The sequence below is a fragment of the Dermochelys coriacea genome, chromosome 10 (genome assembly GCF_009764565.3).
Source record: "Dermochelys coriacea isolate rDerCor1 chromosome 10, rDerCor1.pri.v4, whole genome shotgun sequence".
Taxonomy (NCBI): domain Eukaryota; kingdom Metazoa; phylum Chordata; order Testudines; family Dermochelyidae; genus Dermochelys; species Dermochelys coriacea.
This window is the reverse complement of record NC_050077.1, coordinates 61,803,034-61,821,723: the sequence shown is the minus strand read 5'-3', so window position 1 is coordinate 61,821,723 and position 18,690 is coordinate 61,803,034. Positions and strand designations below refer to the sequence as shown.

Here is an 18,690-nt window from a genome sequence, read left to right as displayed (position 1 = left end):
CTGATTTAGCATGGCATAGTCTGTAGCAAAACTAGGGTTTTCTATGTGAAGATCTATCTAGATTATATTAACTGTCTTAACCATCCCATCTTCCACTTCAAATGCTTTTTACTTGTTAAAATCAAAGTTTAAATATTCTGCAAAGTAACTGAACTAATACATGTCATCTCATCTCAGACTGCATTTGTATTACTGCTGGCAAAAAATGACACCCAGAACTGTCTTTAGGCTAAAGGCAGCTGTATACAACAAATGAAGCATGGAGGGTGAGGAAACAGCTGTAATCTCTCTCTACTCCATTCCCATCTCCTATACTGTATATACAGAGAGGAAGGATTTGGGATTGGTCTTTAAACCCATTGGTCAAATGGCTGGCTTTGGTCCAGTGAAACATGAGAGGAGGCTGAGGGAAGAAGGAAACACTCCAACACACACACTTTCTCTCCATCCTCCCTCTCTCAGTAACAGTGATCATCAAAGTAGGAATAAACCTCATCCTGTTGTAATAGGAGTTTGATTTTTTTCTTAGTAATTCTTTAAAATAATCTTCTGCTTGAATGGAACTTCTCTATGTAAAAGGTAAGTGTTTAATAACCAGATCATTCATCAGAGTAAGAAGCTTTTTGTAGGCACTTGCTAAGTACATCTCTGTGAAGCGTAGATGTGCACTGCTTATTAACGAGAATGGGAATATTTGTTGCATAGCTTCCCCCTGAGACAGATTCCAAGCATCTGTAAATTCTACAAAGTTTTTAAGCATTTGCAGGATAGTTCAACGGCTGCTTTGGTTGGGCTCAGCTCCAGGATTTGCCTGTGGCTCACATTGAGACAGTTTGGTAGCATCTCCTCCTGAGGCCTGAGAGTAAAAGTTTCCACTGAGTTTGAGAAGTGATGGGGTTGCTCAGGTTGTTGAACAGAGCGGTATTGCCAGTGTAGTCCCATGTAGTCCAATTTGGGAGATGGTTTTGGGGCTGCAGGGAAAGAAGGATGGAAGAGAAGGGGAAAGAGAAGAGATGTGGGGAAATGTAGAGATTAGGGTGGTAGGAGAGGGGTCTTCAGCAGAGAGTCCTGATATTTTATTCTTATTTATTGACAATTACCTACTGCAGTGACAGATTCAATAGTGAAATAGATGGCTATGTACTAATGCATGTGTAGCACAAGTTTTACTTTTACATGGTGGTAGTGGCAGCTGTTTTGTGCCCATTAAATCTGTTTCTCTTCATAGATTGGATTGGTGGGAAAAGTTTAGAACTCTCTTCCTGTTTTTAAAATCCAATTTTTACTAAACTTTAAAGGACATATTTGACTTTGAAATGATGACACGGTTGGACTTTAACAAGTGTCTTCAAAATGAGCAGTGCTGCTGGTAGTCCTGGGGCTTTCTTGATCAATGGAAGTGACAAGAAAGCAGATCTATTACAAGTCATACCCTAATATGTTTGCTTTCTAGTTGGTAAAGCTTAGATAACATCTTTCCCCACGGACATATACATGCCTATGTACAGCCCACACCTTTAGATGGCAATGGGAGCTAATTTAGATTATGCAAACCCTGTGAGCTTTTTGAGTGATTATTCTCCATAGACGTTCTTGAGATACACATTGGACTCAGAGCCCAACAGAGCCCAGTTGATGGATGTCACACCATACTTACTAGTTCTCTGGCCTCACTCCACGTTATGTCCATCTGCTAAATAGTTGAAGTGGTTGCTTGCACAATACTATGGCAATATCTATAGAGCATAGGTATTAATATACATTGAATATTAGACAGGATTATGCAACACAGCAAGAAGAGTCTGCTGGCCACAAGCTGTAGAAGAGTTACTGTCACCTCCCACGCATCCCCTGAGAAGTTAGTGTGGCTCTGCTGTGTCCATCTCAGTTTCCCATCCTGAAGGAGGTAACAATGAGGTCACTCAAACACCCTGATCAAGGAGAAGCCAAACACTCTGCTTTCTAGCAGAGTATCTCCCTTTAATAAAGCCTTCTGAAAGGAGCACTTGTGCAAGGGGTTAAAAGGCTCTTACCTCAGAGTCAGGATAAAAATTAAAAGTTCTAAACCAAAAGTCTCTAGTTTACTGCAGAAGAAGTTACTGGTAGAAGGCCTCAGTTTTCTCAGCTGCCTGGAGAGCTCTCCAGTCCTTCCCCCATTTGCTCGGGTCTCTCCTAGACCTTCCTACCTGGAAAAGCTATTGCCTCATTCAAGCTCCCCTCCTCTGGAGCTTCCTTTCTACTCAGGACCTTTGTTCAACTAAGCTCTCCTAAGCCTCTTATTAGGCCCAGGTAACCTTACTGAATTAACTGCCTTCCAGCTATTTAGGCAGTTAATTACGCCCAGGTTGTCTTGGATTGGCTTGTTCTTTTCCGTGGAGCCTGTCACAAGTAGGCTGGGAATCTTCAAAGGGTCAGCCGTCTGACACCGGCAGTACTTGTTTGAGGCTTCACAGGGTCTGCCCAGTATATTTAATTACTCCTAGACATTGTTTAGTGTAAGTGATCCCCATCTACAGTTATAAGTGAGGACTTGCAATGGTCTTTATAGGATGCTGAGTCTCATATGAGGTTTATTTAGATTGTATACAAACTCTTTATTCATGGGGCCATATTGTGTAGACCTAGCCCAGTATTGTAGATGCGTGGAGTCATGCTACCCCAGCTGAAGCTACGGGAGGCCTGTACCTCAGAAATCCCCCTGGAGTTTCTCGGAACATAAGGTGAGTATGCAGAGCACCCTCTGGTGGTGCTGCATGCTCTCTTCTTCACAGCTGCTAGCTCTGGTGGCTGGGGCAAAGATGGAATAAAGCCACCACCTTCCTCTTTCTCCACTCAGACAGAACTCCCTGGACTCCCCAGAGTGCAGGATTGCATATGGGGAGGATAGCAGAGTTGGGAGGAAAAGTTCCTTGTGCATTCTGCCCCAGACACCGTATAGATCTTGACTCTTTCCAGCCTCTGTGCCCTTTAACATGTAAACATAGTGACCCAGTACTTCTAAGGCCCAGGGTTTCAGCCACAATATGACATGTAGAATATACTGTTTTTTTCCACCTTACTCTTCATTCCCTGACCATAGTAATGTTTCTTCTTGTGATGGGACTCTGAGGAAGGAGAATTTGCCTGTCTCTGAATACAGTCTTCTTTTTCAGCTGCAGAGACAGGAAGCATTAAATGCTAATGGAATCTTACAGCTCTTGTTTCAGTTTCTCATCCTTTCTGACACAGAGTCATTCAAGTTTCATGGCATTTGTCTCCCTTCAGTCTGCACTCAAACTTCAGAGCAACTTCACCTTCTGTCTCTGTTTCCAGATCATACTCATTTTCAATTCCACCTCCTCACAAAAACTAAATATTGATCCAGAGACTTAGGGACAGTCTTATATTTCCTTATGCATATTACAAACATGGCATCTTGCCAATGCAATTAACTGATGGGTGGGGAAGAGAATCCTGGAAAAAATCTTGACTCTTTCCAGCCTGTCTGCCCTTTAACATGTAAACATACACTTTATTCTCCACAGACGTGGTCCCTATGGGCTTCTATCATACCTGCTTACTTCATTGACAGAAATATGGGTGTCCTGCTTTTTGCTCCTAATACCATTGCTAAGGCATCAGAGCTAGGAACTGAATGAGATAGATGCTATTTATCTTTGTGCATCATCAACAGAATTATCAAGTATGTGCAGGTGGCAGCCAGACAATCTCCACCCTCATCTTTTTACTTGTAAACCAAGCACACTTGATCTTGAAACAACTGGGAGAGAATCAGCATAGAATACTACAATTCTGTCTTTACACAGTAGCTTTTCATAACGGAACCTGGTTGAAAGTTTCCTATAGTAAGAGTGAGTGGCTTTGAAATGGTGTGGCCAGTAAGGAGGGTGGTCCTTACAGCCAATGCCTCAGTTTATAGGCTACTAAAATCTGATCTCTCTCTTGGTTTTGACAAAATCAGAACTCAACCTGGTAGGAACATGGCCAGTGATGCTGGCGGTACCTTCCCTTTGAGTGATGAATAAATCCTATTGCATTCATCGGAAAGATAGTCTAATAGTTAGGACGCTATCCTGGGACTTGAGAAACCTCGGTTCAATTCTATGCTACGCCCCAGAGTATGTGTAGCCTTGGGTAAATTTCACTTTGGGTATGTCTACACTGCAATGTAAGCCCAGGGTTAGTAGAACCCTGGCCTGTTAATCTAGGGCTTGAGTGTCTACATGTGTATGTACCTTCAGGCTAAGAATTGTTGAACACTGGGTACCAACCTGGGGCTCCAGTGTCTATTCTGCTTTATGCAGGCCTAAGTCCAACCACCCATATCCAAGATTTCCTAACGCCCTCCCAAAATGTTACTACTTTAGTCCTTTGTTCAGGGTACAGCGTGGGAAAACTTGACTATCCAGATGACTAAGAAAGTCAGCCTGTAGGATTATGGGATACTATTGGCATATTCCCGGAGGAAGAGTCCAAGTGGAGCTACATCTACATTGCAAAGCAATAGGGCTTGAACCCTGGATCCTGGCTTGACTCCAGCTCAGACCCATATATCATGTTTATGAACAATAAATGTGACACATATAGCGGTAGCCAAGTAATTTTGACTTCTGTTCATGACACAAGCTATTCTTGCTGAAATGGTGCCTATTTTTAGCTGCAATGAGAAATAAATCCTTGGAGTTTTATTAATTTCACAGCAGTGTGGCTTTGCCAATATGAGTTGTTTCTAAAAATACCATGCTGTAAATGACACCTTATTAAAATACCTAACTTATTCTAAAAGGAAGCACAGCAGCATTTTTATAAAATCTTAGTGGCCCAAATGCTGATTCTTAACTCCATAGGATTGTATGCAACCATCATATTTGGGGGTGGGGATTCACCCTTGTATTTGCACCCTCCAATGACCTTCAGTTAATCTCAGCCAGTATCATTGTTGGTATGCCAATGAGAGCTCACCACCATGCTGCTCTGCTGAGTTCCCCCAACATACAGTAGTTATCATAAATGGTAATTGGAAAGAAGCAGACAGTATAATCTTTATGCTGCTATGGAAAACCTAACATGGCATTTCATAACTTCCAGTGAAAATTTTAGCTCCAGAGCCAGTAAGGTGCATGGGTCTTTCAAAGGCTGGTGGTGTTTGAAATAAATTATTACTAAATGTTGTTTAGCATGGTTTATTATGTCATTAAATCAATGCTTGTTATGTTGTATTTATATACCAGGTATTTACTTAAGACAATTTTTTTCTCTTTCCTCAAGATATTTAGAGATCTTATCCTCTTGACAAAAATATGGACAATATTGTGATATAAGATTGCTCTGATTATATTGTCTTATATTATGATATATTAATACAGATACAACTTCGATATAGACCTCATTTGTATCTTTAAATGATGAATAATTTTTTTAAAGACTGAAATTTCTTAGTTTTTAAAAGAATATTTACAGCTAAGAATCTTCTAAAAGTATTATAGGAATTAATATAGTTACATGTATTTCTCTTTTTATTTTTAATAGTGAAAAAAGGACGGTTGAATGGCGCTGCTGGTAAGTTTGACTTCCCATACTCTAAATTTAGACAAACACATTTTTTTTCTTTTAAGAGAAAATATGCATTGTGTTAAAGTAAATCTGTTTAAGCTAGAAATAGCGGTAGGTCCTCAATCTATCCAGGGCAAAAGAAATAAGGACATGCAAGTTTGCTATGCAAATTTTTCTACTATTTACAAGGAGAGAAATTAATCACAGCACTTTCCAAACAAGATTAAGGTCCATAATGTGACATAACATTTACTAATTATCTACCATACTAATGCTTGAAGTGTACATTTGCATGGGAAAAAAAGCAGACAGAAGGTCCTGAGACAAGTGAAACCATTGTGATGGGGGGAAGGGGGGAGATATTGGTGGTGCAGGGTTTGCAGTTTCACCAAAGGTGGGCAGGGACTGTGCCTGAATGTGCCCATTGAGGACAATGGAGAAGTATGGATGGGAGCAGGAGCCCCATAGATCTGTAGCTGGCTGGTTCAGATGGGAGCACTAACCCATGACCTAGAGCAAAATCTGGATGCCTGGGATTGTTTTCAGTCAGCCTCTAGGTTCAAAGGCTGAACAATAGCTAGAGAGGCAAGACCAGACTCAGGCTGACTTTCAGTGATCTGTGTAGTCAAATGCAGATTAAAACCTGAGTAAGGACTTCAAGATTTGGCATAACTATAAAATAAAATAATACATTTCCTTTAACTTGGGGCACTTCAGGACATTGTTAGGAAACAATAAGAAAAGAAGTGCTTGTGGCACCTTAGAGACTAACAAATTTATCTGAGCATAAACTTTCGTGAGCTACAGCTCACTTCATCGGATGCATTCAGTGGGAAATACAGTGGGGAGATTTATATACATAGAGAACATGAAACAATGGGTGTTACCATACACACTGTAAGGAGAGTGATCACTTAAGGTGAGCTATTACCAGCAGGAGAGCGGGGGAGGGGGGAACCTTTGTGGTGATAATCAAGGTGGGCCATTTCCAGCGGTTGACAAGAACTTCTGAGGAACAGTGAGGGGTGGAGGGAAACAATGTATGCCTTCTTGTATACAAGAATGAATAGTACTTGATAATAGACTAGGGACCTGCCACTCCTATCAGCGATTTTGCACGTACCTCTGGCCTTGTACACCACTTACATATTTAGTGAATAAGCAGATATTCAGTCTCCAAAGTGTACCTCATTTTTTGGTGGTGCGTAAATTAATTCCCATGTTAACCTGCTAGGTATCTCAGAGGACAGATTGGATTCCAAAGATGTTATGGAATTAATGTCCAGCCTGTTGTTAAAACTGAGGTTCTTGAAGTAAACTAATTCTGTGTAATGATTAGTTCTCTTGAGAAGCTCATCTATAAACTGATAAGTGTAGTAAAATATGGCTGTGGCTGATTGACTAATGCTGCCCTGTGGTAACCCGTGCAAATTGTTTTAAATTACTTGGATTAAAGAGAGGTGAACGTTGAGGTCATTTGAACTACCACATTTAAGCCACTGTCTCAGAATATGATTCTTATTTAACTCATTGAGAAGCACAGTCATTATTAGTTCCATCTGCATTTGTGAAGTGTAGAACATGGTGACATTTCTTTTTGCTGTCACTATACATAATATTGTCACATAAAATGATTACACAAGATCCAGCAAATGTTATGTTTCATCTGTGCTCTAATTTACAATAGATGCTTACATTTATAGCACTGCTTGATAAATTAAATAAAACATTTAAATTGACCTTTGAATGTTATTTAGCACTAGCTATTATCAAAGCTAATCGTGATGCAGACTGAAAGATATATTCAGAGATAAAGGCCCAGAGTTCCCATTCTTGAGGAACTGCAGAAAAGGTGCCTATATGTGGGAGGTAGAGGTGGTCTTAAGCCACTCGTGTGTTCCCACTATTCACTCCTGCCAGTCCTCTCCTTCATGTGAGGTAGAACAGCTGTAAGGCTATTCTGTCTTGTGTTGGCTGGCCATAGCTCCACTGGGCCATTACAATAGTCAGGGATGAGCTAGGCAAAGGGATGACCCAATAGTGCTCCGTTTCCCCCAACTATGGACCCTGAATTGGATAGAAAGGGAAGTGACATAGAAAGTGCTATGGCAGATTTGGGCTACAAAAGACTCCAATCTTCAAATAGCTAGTTAACTGGAATTTACAGCTGCTTTTCACCACCGGGATATTTCAGTGAATGTGGCTCAGAATCTGCATTGTTATAATTTAAGGGTTTTGTATATGTCTCTGTGTGTGCACAGAGGCATGTGGTGAAGGATGTATTTTAAATGTCTCGTTTTCTTAAATTTTCATAAGTTGGTGTTTAAGTTGGTCCAATAAAAGATAATTACCTTATTCACCTTCTCTCTCTTCCAAAAGTAACTGATGAGATTTCAGGGAGAGAGAGAGAGATGGCGGAGAAGCACTGTGAGTACATTCAAATGCAGAGAAGAGACACTGAGGTCTTAAGCATAGGAGTCAATCAAGGAGAAGCAGCTGCTTGAACATGGTAGATAACAGAGCTGTAGTAAGAGGAGAAAAAATGATAGTTCAGCAAGTCAAGATTTTCTTCAGATGTATTCAGCTATGTGGGAAAAGGTGCTGGGGAAGCAACAGAAATGTAAGCCAAGTTTGAATACTGGTGAGATAGACTTCAGTGTGAGAGGGAGTGAATCTGTCAAATGTGGATGGATGAAAGCTTGAAGTTAAAGGTGGATTGAATAGAGATTCTTAAATACATGTTTTTAAAGGTTAATCTGCCTGTCTAATTGCTCTGTTTCTCATCCATTCTGGCTGCATTTGCAAATTGCACTGAATATTTGAAAAGATGTTAGCTTTAATATTGGATGAAGTGTATTTATGTTTTTGATATTTGTTTTTTGGAGATAGAAGATTTAGATTTTTGATGGTGGTGTTCAAAATCACCAGAATTAGGCAACTGATTTATGATTGATGTAAATCCCTTTCCAATACTTATACAGTCTGATGCACAAACCTAAAAACTACAAAAAAATCAAAACATAAAATAAAGATGACACACAGCAAAGATGCAGAAAATATGCAATTTTCATTCTTTGTCAGGTTATTTGGTGTATTCAGAGAGTTACCCTGCATAATAAATGAATCATATTTTGAAAGCTTTTAATCCACAAACAGCCTCTTTAGATTTCTAAACCTATATTGACTTTGTCAATAGTTTGTTCAGTCTGAGAGCAATGACATGGTATTTGAGATGCTTGGTACATTGACAAAGAAAATAAATAGATGACTTGGTGAATGAGACTTAGTTTACTCACACTAATTTATTCCAATTAATTTGTTGCCCCGTAAGAGTTCCCCTTTTGACAGACCTGGTCTATTGGTCAAGTGGCATCACAGAGTAGCCTACAGGGTGTAGCCTGCATTTTGGACTCCACCTCACAAATCCATACTGGTTTAAAATGCCAGTGTGCCTTAATGAAATATTGTCATGCGCTAGCTGTAATGGTTATCAACCTCTCTGAAAACTTTAACAATGCACGTTAATGAAATGCAGATCTTTAAATGAAGTCTGTAGAAGTTAGTGATGGTACTGAACCAAACCAGGAATTGGCTGCTCTACTTTGTGCCAGAGATCAGTTTGATCTTTATCCCGCCCCAAGATCGAGGACATTGAAAGATGGTTTAGAGCCACCTTTGCAACCCCTCACAACAGCAGCATCAAATTCTGCTGTGATGCAACTGAGGACTGAGCCAAAAGCATCTTGCCATTTATTGGAAGGGACAACTTAACTACCACATTTAGATTTACATTGGTGCCTATTTTTGTACTTCTGTGATTTCATTCATTCATTGCAATGTAGACAGTCATATAATGTAACTCAATGTGATTTGGAAATATCTTGACGTTACATTTACATAATGCATAATGTGGGGCAGGTTTTCAGACATGGCCTCCATTTTTGCACATTCAAAAATTCATGTAAAACTTATTTACCCATTGATTTCAATGTGAACTAGGCACCTAAATACCTTTGAGGAGCTGGGCTTTTCTCATGATGTTTTGTAACTACTGCCACTTAAACAAGGAAGGCTTCTCTTTCTGTAAATAATGAACCGCTTTTGTCCACACCTAACTATTAGAGAAACCCCAAACAAACAAAAACTGTGGCTGCGAGTCTCATAGCTTTGATCAACTGACTCAGTCTTGGGGACCCTCGCTACAGAGCTAAACATAGCAGTGTAATGTTTGCACTCAGGCTGGTGCCTTGGCTTTGAAACCCGGCAAGGGGGTTGGGTCTCAGAGCCCAGGCTCCAGCCAAGACAGAAAGTCTACACTGCTATTCTTAGCCCCATATTGTGAACTCCACAACCCTGAGTCAATGCCCCCAGCTCCTAGCACAAAATAATGAAATGTAGTTAATTTGTTTGTTGTTTCTGTTTCAGACACATTTAATACCTATGTTGTTTTAAAAGTCCAAAATCTAAAAAGCACCACAATAAACAGAAAAGGAAGCGAACCTTGCTGGGAACAAGACTTTATGTTGTAAGTAACAGAGATTTCTTGTCAATTATTTTGCATTGTGTCATGACTATGTTGATACAACTGAAAATTGATAATGAACTCTATGACCAAACACAGCCAGCAGCTCCAGGAAAGGGGAAATCTAGCTCAGGGAGAACATGGGCTAGCCCCCTGACCTCAGGACCCAGGCAAACTCAGCCAGAATGCAGATCAAGGGGAGAAGAAGCCTTTGTGATCCAGTTTCATTAAGCTTATTTTAGACCCAGTGAATAGGGAGCTCTAAGATGGTAGACAGGATTCAAGTAGACACAACTTTTTATTTTCCATTCCATCCCCCTGCTTGCCAGTTAGATATGCCCAACATATTATTTTAACTGGTCATTGAGATTGTTTTAATTGCTGACCTATTAGACCCAGTATATTGTTCCTCATGTCTCTCTCCAAATCCTGCCCACTGCCATCTCCCTTGCTTGAGCCACCTTCTCCTCTTTCCTCCCCGCCATCTCATCGCCTCTATTTTATCAAGAGCTTTATTGGCTCCCCACAGCTAGATGGGCACAGGCACATATTCTGCCTCACCTCAGCTCATTCTTACAGATCTGTTCTCAACTGGGATTTTCAAAGGAGCCTAAGGAAGTTAGATATCTGGCTCCCACTGAATTCTTGTGTGGTTTGGGTGCTTAACTCCCTTATGTTCCCCATCTCCACTTTTTCCTCTGCATCCTTGCTTGTGGTGATGTCTGGTCATATTCTCATATCTACTATCACATCTTGCTGCCTTCTCCTCTCATCAGAGTAATATCAGTTTTACTCCTAGCAACTAGGATTAGTGGAAAAATTTCAGTGTTAATTTTTCAGATAGAAAATTTACGCAAAAAAATTTTTGGGAAAAGTATTTGCTTTCCTCCAAAATGATAGGTTTTTATTATTAAATCTAAAAAACAAAAATATGTTTTGTTTTTTGGCCAAAATGTTTTGGATTCAGTTACCAAAAGAAAAAAAAAATGTCTTCAGATTCTCAGTTTTTTGACAAAAAGTTGATATTCTCAGTGGAAACCTCCGCCCCAATCATTTTCCAGCCGGCTCTGCTAGCAACCTTATCTCCTTTCTGTCTTTTCTTGCTAAGTCTCCAAGAAATAAACCCCATGATCCCATTATCATATGCTCCCTTCAGCTCTTCCCCCTTCCCAAAACCTTTTCATCTTTGAACTTTTAATGTAATTTAGTATTTTCAGGGTTCACACATTGACTTGTTTTTAAAATAACAACAATAGTCTAAAATCATTGTTTCAATTTAAGAATCTTAATGTTTCTGGGCCTGATTCTCATTCACACCAAGTCCAGTTTTCACCACTCTGCCAGTGAAAAAGGGTCTTTAAATGTGTGCAAGGTACATTTCCACCCTCTTTAAGGCTCCTTTGTGCTGCTAGAGTTGTCTTACTGTAAAGGAGGATCAGGCTTTCTGTCTGCAAATTGTAGTAAAGTTGTCATGTCATGGTGCAGTACTTTCATTGGTATATAATACTGTGTTAGAGGATTTTTATGATATTTACTAATCTAGACATACTAGTTTTATTAAGAGTGTACTACGTCTTTTTGCATGAGAAAGTAGGTATTGTGTATGAGGAAGAATAGACATTAAATTTCAGCATTGGCCCCTCTCCATTACCCTTAATGCAGAAGCTACCTTAAAAAATATGTCTCTCTGATATTTATACAGGAGGAGAGGTGTTGTTTATGACCTGAGTCTTCTAACTTTCCTATAACAGTTGTTGAAAATTCAGTTCTTAGTGAAAAGAAAAGGAGTACTTGTGGCACCTTCGAGACTAACAAATTTATTTGAGCATAAGCTTTCATGAGCTACAGCTCACTTCATCGGATGCAGTGAGCTGTAGCTCACGAAAGCTTTATGCTCAAATAAATTTGTTATTCTCTAAGATGCCACAAGTACTCCTTTTCTTTTTGTGGATACAGACTAACACGGCTGCTACTCTGAAACCGTTCTTAGTGAATTTGTGTTCACTGCAGTAAAAACCTTTTGCTTTCAGTCACATTGTGTCTTTGTCACATGGCAAAGAAATTACAATTGCAGTAGTAAATTAACCATTTAGTAGGAAGCATCTCTGGAAAATTGCATTAGATGCAAGGAAATGTGTTTATTTAGGTTGCAGTTTAAATCTGACAGAAGGATACAAAACCACCTTTCTAGCAGCAAAGAAAATAAACAGTTTGCCCTGTGATAATTAAAGCTCATTAGCTAAAAGTTAGAGAAAATCTTTTCTGAGCCTGCTTTGGCTCCATCTGCTGCTCACTGAAGCATACAAGGGAGCAGCGTTTTAAAATGCCCTATAAATAGACATTTACAAATACATTTATACAGAGTCATGTTCTAGTCCATTTCTTTAAGTGCTCTTTCTCTTCAGATGTATCCCAAGGAGTCAACAAGTTTGCTTCTTTTAATGTACACAGCAGTTTAAGCCTTCAACATATGGCTCTGCCTTTTGATTTGCAATGTAACATTAATATCATCATAGCACTGAGGAAATTGAAAGGCAGGATTTTGCCACTGAGGTAGTTCTTCGCACCTGTGTAAAGTGAGAATCGGAACAGAAGTATTTCACATCCGTTTTGGACAGGTGTTAGTGACAAGGCAGCAAAAAATCAGGCCATGACTCCCCAAATGCACACAGTATATAACTGCTTGTGCAATGCAGCATGCATCAGTTATATTTTTTTCATATTTAATACACAAATCAGGGGAACCACCATTTGTTGCTTCAGTAGTTTTTTCTTTTTACAAGTAAATGTGAATTCCCAGGATTTCACTGTGATTAACTGAAATAATTTATTGTTTAATCTCAGGATATATTCCTGTTTGATTTAATGTGTCCGATAAACATTAGGAATAAAAGTATCATCACTCATACCAGCAGCATAGTTACATTGTTTGTTATTACTAACATTTTAAGGAAATAGTTCATAGCTGTTTGTGATCTAAATATACAAGATGGCAAGATGTGCTATCATGAAATAACTTGTATTTCTATCTGGGGCTTTATTGTATTGATTTTGTATAAGAGGTAAACCATATCTAAATGTAGTTATGAATTCCCAAGGCAGAAGTGAATGATAAATATTTGGTACAAACATTTCTGTCATTAAAATAACAAATAATAAAATCACATACGATCCACAGGTAGAAAAAAAAGGGGGGACCTAATCCAAAGCCCGCAGAAGTCAAGGGGAATCCTTCCATTGCTTCTGCTATGACAGTCGGTCACCCCTAGACAGTTTAGAAAACCTATCCTAGCTTTTACTTTATTCAGTGAAAGCAAGTGAGAGGGTCAGTATATACTGGGGCTGGTCCCCCTTACTCCCAGGTGTCTGAGAAGAAAAGGGGCAGCATTCCCCAATACCCATGTTAATCATCTACAGATACTGCTCTCTGCAGCCTGATAGAATGGGGGTAATCACCCAAGCTGGCACTGGAAACTCTCATGATTTCATGGATATTGGGCCATAACTGCCAAACATGCTTTGGGTTGGGGAGGGAGAAGTTTAAACATCAAAAGAGAGACTGGAACCATGTCTAGTCTTTAAAGAGATCTTCTGGGTTTTGCAGTCTGAGTCATTATCTTTTAACTTCTGGAGTTGGTATTGCTGCTTAGCCCTTCCCTGCTAAAAAAAAACAGAGTTGGTGTATCACAGAATAGGTGGTCCCTGAGGGTGTAAAGCACCCAGCCACCTGGATTCTCCTTAGGAGAGCCTGTCACACCTGTGAGTAGTCAATGACCTAGGTGGCTGAGTGGCACTTATCTAGTAAAGACACACCTTGGCTTAATAAAGGGCTATGAGGGCTCCTTAGTCAGGAAGCTAGAACTCACAGAGGTAGCACCTGAGGAGAGGGACTTTTGGGGGAAGCTGGTTAGAAAGCTCACCAGAACAGGGGACCTAGGGAAGATGTTACTGAAGATATCTGGTTCTAAGAGTGGCAAAGCCCTAGGAAGTCCTGGTCCCAGCAAAATGATCTTATCAGACAGAAGCAAAGTGTTCAGGTAATTGGGGAAGTATGTGCTGGTCCAGAGAAGGAACCCTTCCCCAGGTGATGGTAGGAGACCTAACTCCAGAAAAGAGTCCCTGGGTTGAGAGGACCTTACTAGTGAAGAGCCTGGACAGAGAAGAAGGAGGAAGCTATGTGGGGGGCAGGCTAACTAAGAAACACCCCTCTACTACAATGCTGGAGTGAAGGCTTGTTTGTATACTGTGTTCAGCCTTTTATTAATAAACTAGATCTCTGAAGGGGCACTAGTCACTATATAAAAGCCTCACTGAACTTACTGATAGCACATAAGGTGAAACTGAGGCAACTATGGGTTCACATTGGGCCACCCAAGGGTTCTCCAGGGGTGAGTGCTTGCCATTAAAGTGTCATAATCCATCTAGCATTCAGCCTCTGACACTGCCTCACTTTCCGTTCTTGGGGTTCTCAAACACCCAGATGCTTGTAAGTCATAATACCTTTTTTAGATTGTGGGGGCTGATGTACTTAAAAAAAAATCACAGTTCAAATGCTAGCGTAAGTCAAAACAAGTCTTTCCACAACTCTACAGTTTCTTCACCACTTGGTGGACTCAACATTTCTTTTCCAAACTGGGGTTCTGGTGTCTCCTCGAGCCTTTTCCTTCTTAAATCTGACCTTCACTCCAGCCAGTCTTTTCATCTGATTATAAATTGTTACTGTGTGTTTGCCTTTCATCCAGGAAGCAGGTGACCTACAGGTTATCATCTCATAACACAAGAACTAGGGGTCATCAAATGAAATTAAGAGGCAACAGGTTTAAAACAAACAAAAAGTATTTTTTTCACACAACACACAGTCAATCTGTGGAACTCCTTGCCAGAGGATGTTGTGAAGACCAAAACTATAACAGGGTTCAAAAAGAATTAGATAAATTCATGGAGGATAGGTCCATTAATTGCTATTAGCCAGGATGGTGTCTTTAGCTTCTGTTTGACAGAAGATGAGAAAGGGCAACAAGGGATTGATCACTTGATGATTACTGTTCTGTTCATTCTCTCTGGGGACCTGGCATTGGCACTAGGTGTGACCGGGGTCCTGGTGGGAGCCAGCTATGGTCACTCGGTTAGAGTGAACTGCAAAGAATGGGGCAGCCAAACTCAAAAAAGCTGGTGGATATTCCAATACCGTACTTAAATTTACCAAGCCAGCATAAAACAGCTTCTTTATTACCTTACTGGTTACTCAGAAGTCCAAACACCACAGTTCCCTTAAAGTGATCCAGCCTCAGGCCTCCACCCAGGTACCCACGTCAAATATGATGAAAATTTCTGTAAATCTTATTTCATCATATAAAAGAAAAGGTTCTACCAATCCCAAAGGGTTGGACACATTACCTCCCAGGTTAATGAATGTTTCAGATCTTACACAACTACATGCTACAGCCAATTCTCATTAACAAAACTAAAATTTATTAAAATAACAAAAGAGAGAGAGTATGGTTAAAAGATCAATGTACATACAGACATGAGTTCAATTAATTTAATTGCAGATTCATAGCAGAGATGGTGAGCTTTGTAGTTGCAAAGAGTTCTTTCAAAAATAATTAATAGTTTATAGTCCAATGTCCAAATATCATATTCAGGCTGTACCAGCATAACTGGGATCTCAGTCTTATGACTCAAACTTCCCCGATGAAGATGAAGCAGATCTGAGATGACAGAATCAGGACCCAAGGGTCTTTTATACAATTTCATGTCTTTTGACAGGTGAGAGTTCCTCAGGGAACAAAAGGTAATTAGGATGATTTTGAAGGAGGTCCATCATCGGTACTTAGTTATCGAATTAACATAAGGCCATTTGCTTGTTCCTCCACCATTCACAGTACATTTCAAAAAAAGATGAATACCGAGATATCCCATGTTTACAATTCATTTAAATGATATCAGAATATAGCATAGTCCGGGACTGTTGATTACATTGTTGACCCTACTCTTACATATGTAAATACACAAAAACACAACATTATCTCCCTGCATGTCTTTTGAGGGTTATTTATTTATTTTATTTTCTAGCTATGCATCACAATAGGCGGAATGGACCTTTGGTCTGACCCAGTGTGGCAGTTCTTAGCCCTGGCCTCAAACCCATGTACTGGGAGTCAAATATCTGAGCACAGGTGGGACTAAGGCCATAATCCTTAAAGGCCAGATCACTTTCTGACACCATGATGCAGATGTAGTTTTACCAGCAGCCATGCAAAATCTCTGCCATGATCACTTTTTATTTATTTTTTATCTTTGTGTTTTGTGATTACTAAATACCTGGGCTGATTAATTATTCATGTGTGTATGGTCCTGTAGTAAGGAAACTGTTACCAATGTCTTGTCAAGTACCCCCCAAAAAGTCACAGATGGGGCTAACCTAAAAGATCATACTCCTCACCCCAATGATAATGGGACAATTTGACTCTAACCAGCCCCCTCTTCTAACTAAAGGGTAATGTTTTCAGACTCGCTCCTCGGTAACCTAGGAACTGTTAGTTTCTAATCACAGATTTGTTTACAAATAGTTCTTTCAACTTGGGCGAGAGCCCAGCTTGGCCCTTTCAATCTGTTTCTCTAGCTATGTCTCGGGGATGCTATCAAGTTGAAGAGTTAGTTTTTTGTGAAGCACTACAGTGCTGTTACCTACCAATATTTAAAAATAGTAATAACTAACTAGAATATGCGTTGTGAGGAGGCTTAGAATTAGGTTACTGTACAAGTGTGTCATTGAGCAGGTATTTCCTTAGATTATTAAAATATATTTTAACTACTCTTTGGAGAACCAACTAACTAACTAAGGGCTGGGATACACAGGGTAAGTCCTGTACCTATGTGAGCAGCTGCACTAGAGGTTGGGTGTATGATTCACTCTAGCACACTGGTCCTGGGATTCCTCCTGAGGAGAGCAGCTTCAAAATCCATTGGAAGGTGAGAGCCGCAACACTGGTCTGAATCAGTGCATCTTCTGCTTACACCTACCTTTTTTTCTGGGCTATGTCAGATGGCTCTACGTCTTCCAGCGAAGCAGGAATATTGGCTGCTGGTACCAGTCTGCTGCCCCACTCCTGGCAGACTTTCTGACACACAAAGTATGGAGCTGTGAAATCAGTCAAGATCCTGAAAATTAGTACTCAAGTGTATTATTGACTTGGTTCTTGAAGGTTCATGTTCATATCCATGCCAGTTACTTCATATTTCACAGTAGAACCCATATTTTATTATCTAATTGGAGATTGTTAATAAAATCAAAAACTTCACAAAATTGAAAATTTCAGACGTACCATAGATCCAGGGCATAGGTTACAGTATGGTGTATTGCATTGCTTTTTTCTTTCCCTTCGAAGCACTGTGAAACAATTTCTAACTGAAGTTATCAGAATGTGAAGTGATGTCCACTTGCTCTTTACTGACATCACTTTTGTTTGTGATTTTATTTTATTTTGGTCAGGAAAAAGCGTTCATATAACAGGTCATTTGTAAGATTCGTGTTTGTAAAAGTAAGGTTCTATGTATATTAATGATGATAATTGTGTGGTTAGAAAGCAGTGGTCAGAGTATTATAGTGGAGCAGTAGTAAAACTACGATTAAGATTGCATTTTCAGATTTTCAGGTTGCTGTCCCAACTCACAGTATCTGGTTTGTTTGTTTGTTTGTTTTGTTTTAATTTGTTTATTTGCAGTGAAATCAGTGATGTTGAAAAGGGCTTCATGGTGGAGCTGTGGAAGAAAGGCTTGATATGGGACAAACTTGTAGGTACTTTATGGATTCCCCTAACAACTGTGGAATATGCAACAGATGTAAGTTGACTTGCAGTGCAAAAATGTTTTGTGTAAAATCTGATTAAAAACTTATTTTCAGTCTCTCACCTACTGTAATTACACTTATGATTAATCATAAATGACATCTCAGTTGCTTCAGGCCATAATACTGAGGCACAGTGCATATGCAACTCTCAAAGTAATGGTTGATATGCATAAGCTGTTATTCTCTGAAGAAGCATTTCAAGGACTGAATTGGTGTAATTCAGTCAGTGGGTTAAAATTCACCAATGTTCACTAATTATGAGAAATGCAGAGGCAGTGTGGTTTGCGATTAGAGCAGGGAGACTTGGAGTCAGGATTCTCAGCCTGGCTCTTCCACTAATTCACTGTGACCTTGGGAAAGTCACTTTACACATCTATAAATGGGCACAATACAAGCTACCTACCTCTCAGGGGAATTGCAAGTCTTCAATAATCAAAGAGTGTTATGATCTCTGGATTAAAGGTAGGTGAAAAATGTTATTTTGTTCCATTTTTAATTGCTGTTAATAATAATAAGTGATATTATAAGTAATTGTAATACGTGATAAACCAGCTGGCAGCATGGTCAGAAGAGGCCTTAGAGAGGGCCCTCTTAAAACTAAGGGCCATCTCATAGAGCAGAAACTTGCATCCTGTAAGGCCCACAGCTAAGAGGGATTTCTTGATTTATAAGGGCCTTTCCAAAAACCAGATCCAAAATGATTATGGATCTGTGCAGCATGCTTTCTCTGAGTGCATTTATCAACTCTGCTGCAATGGTTGCT

The 18,690-nt window shown here is 39.8% G+C and overlaps 1 protein-coding gene across 1 annotated transcript; it reads left to right on the top strand.

Annotated features, from left to right (window-relative positions):
* Positions 1-468: 468 nt before the first annotated feature.
* On the top strand, positions 469-18,064 carry LOC122456005 (protein unc-13 homolog A-like). Its single transcript, XM_043493388.1, has 4 exons — positions 469-579; positions 5,530-5,559; positions 9,979-10,078; positions 17,803-18,064. Exons 1-4 carry the CDS (start codon positions 558-560, stop codon positions 17,927-17,929), a joined length of 279 nt encoding a protein of 92 aa, XP_043349323.1. The 5' UTR covers positions 469-557; the 3' UTR covers positions 17,930-18,064.
* Positions 18,065-18,690: the final 626 nt, after the last annotated feature.

Excerpts from the sequence above, each read along its gene's own strand:
- LOC122456005 (XM_043493388.1), top strand. The coding sequence starts at position 558 with ATGGAACTTCTCTATGTAAAAG. Across the intron at positions 580-5,529 it reads GGAACTTCTCTATGTAAAAG|TGAAAAAAGGACGGTTGAAT; the intron begins GTAAGTGTTTAA and ends TATTTTTAATAG. Across the intron at positions 10,079-17,802 it reads TGGGAACAAGACTTTATGTT|TGAAATCAGTGATGTTGAAA; the intron begins GTAAGTAACAGA and ends GTTTATTTGCAG.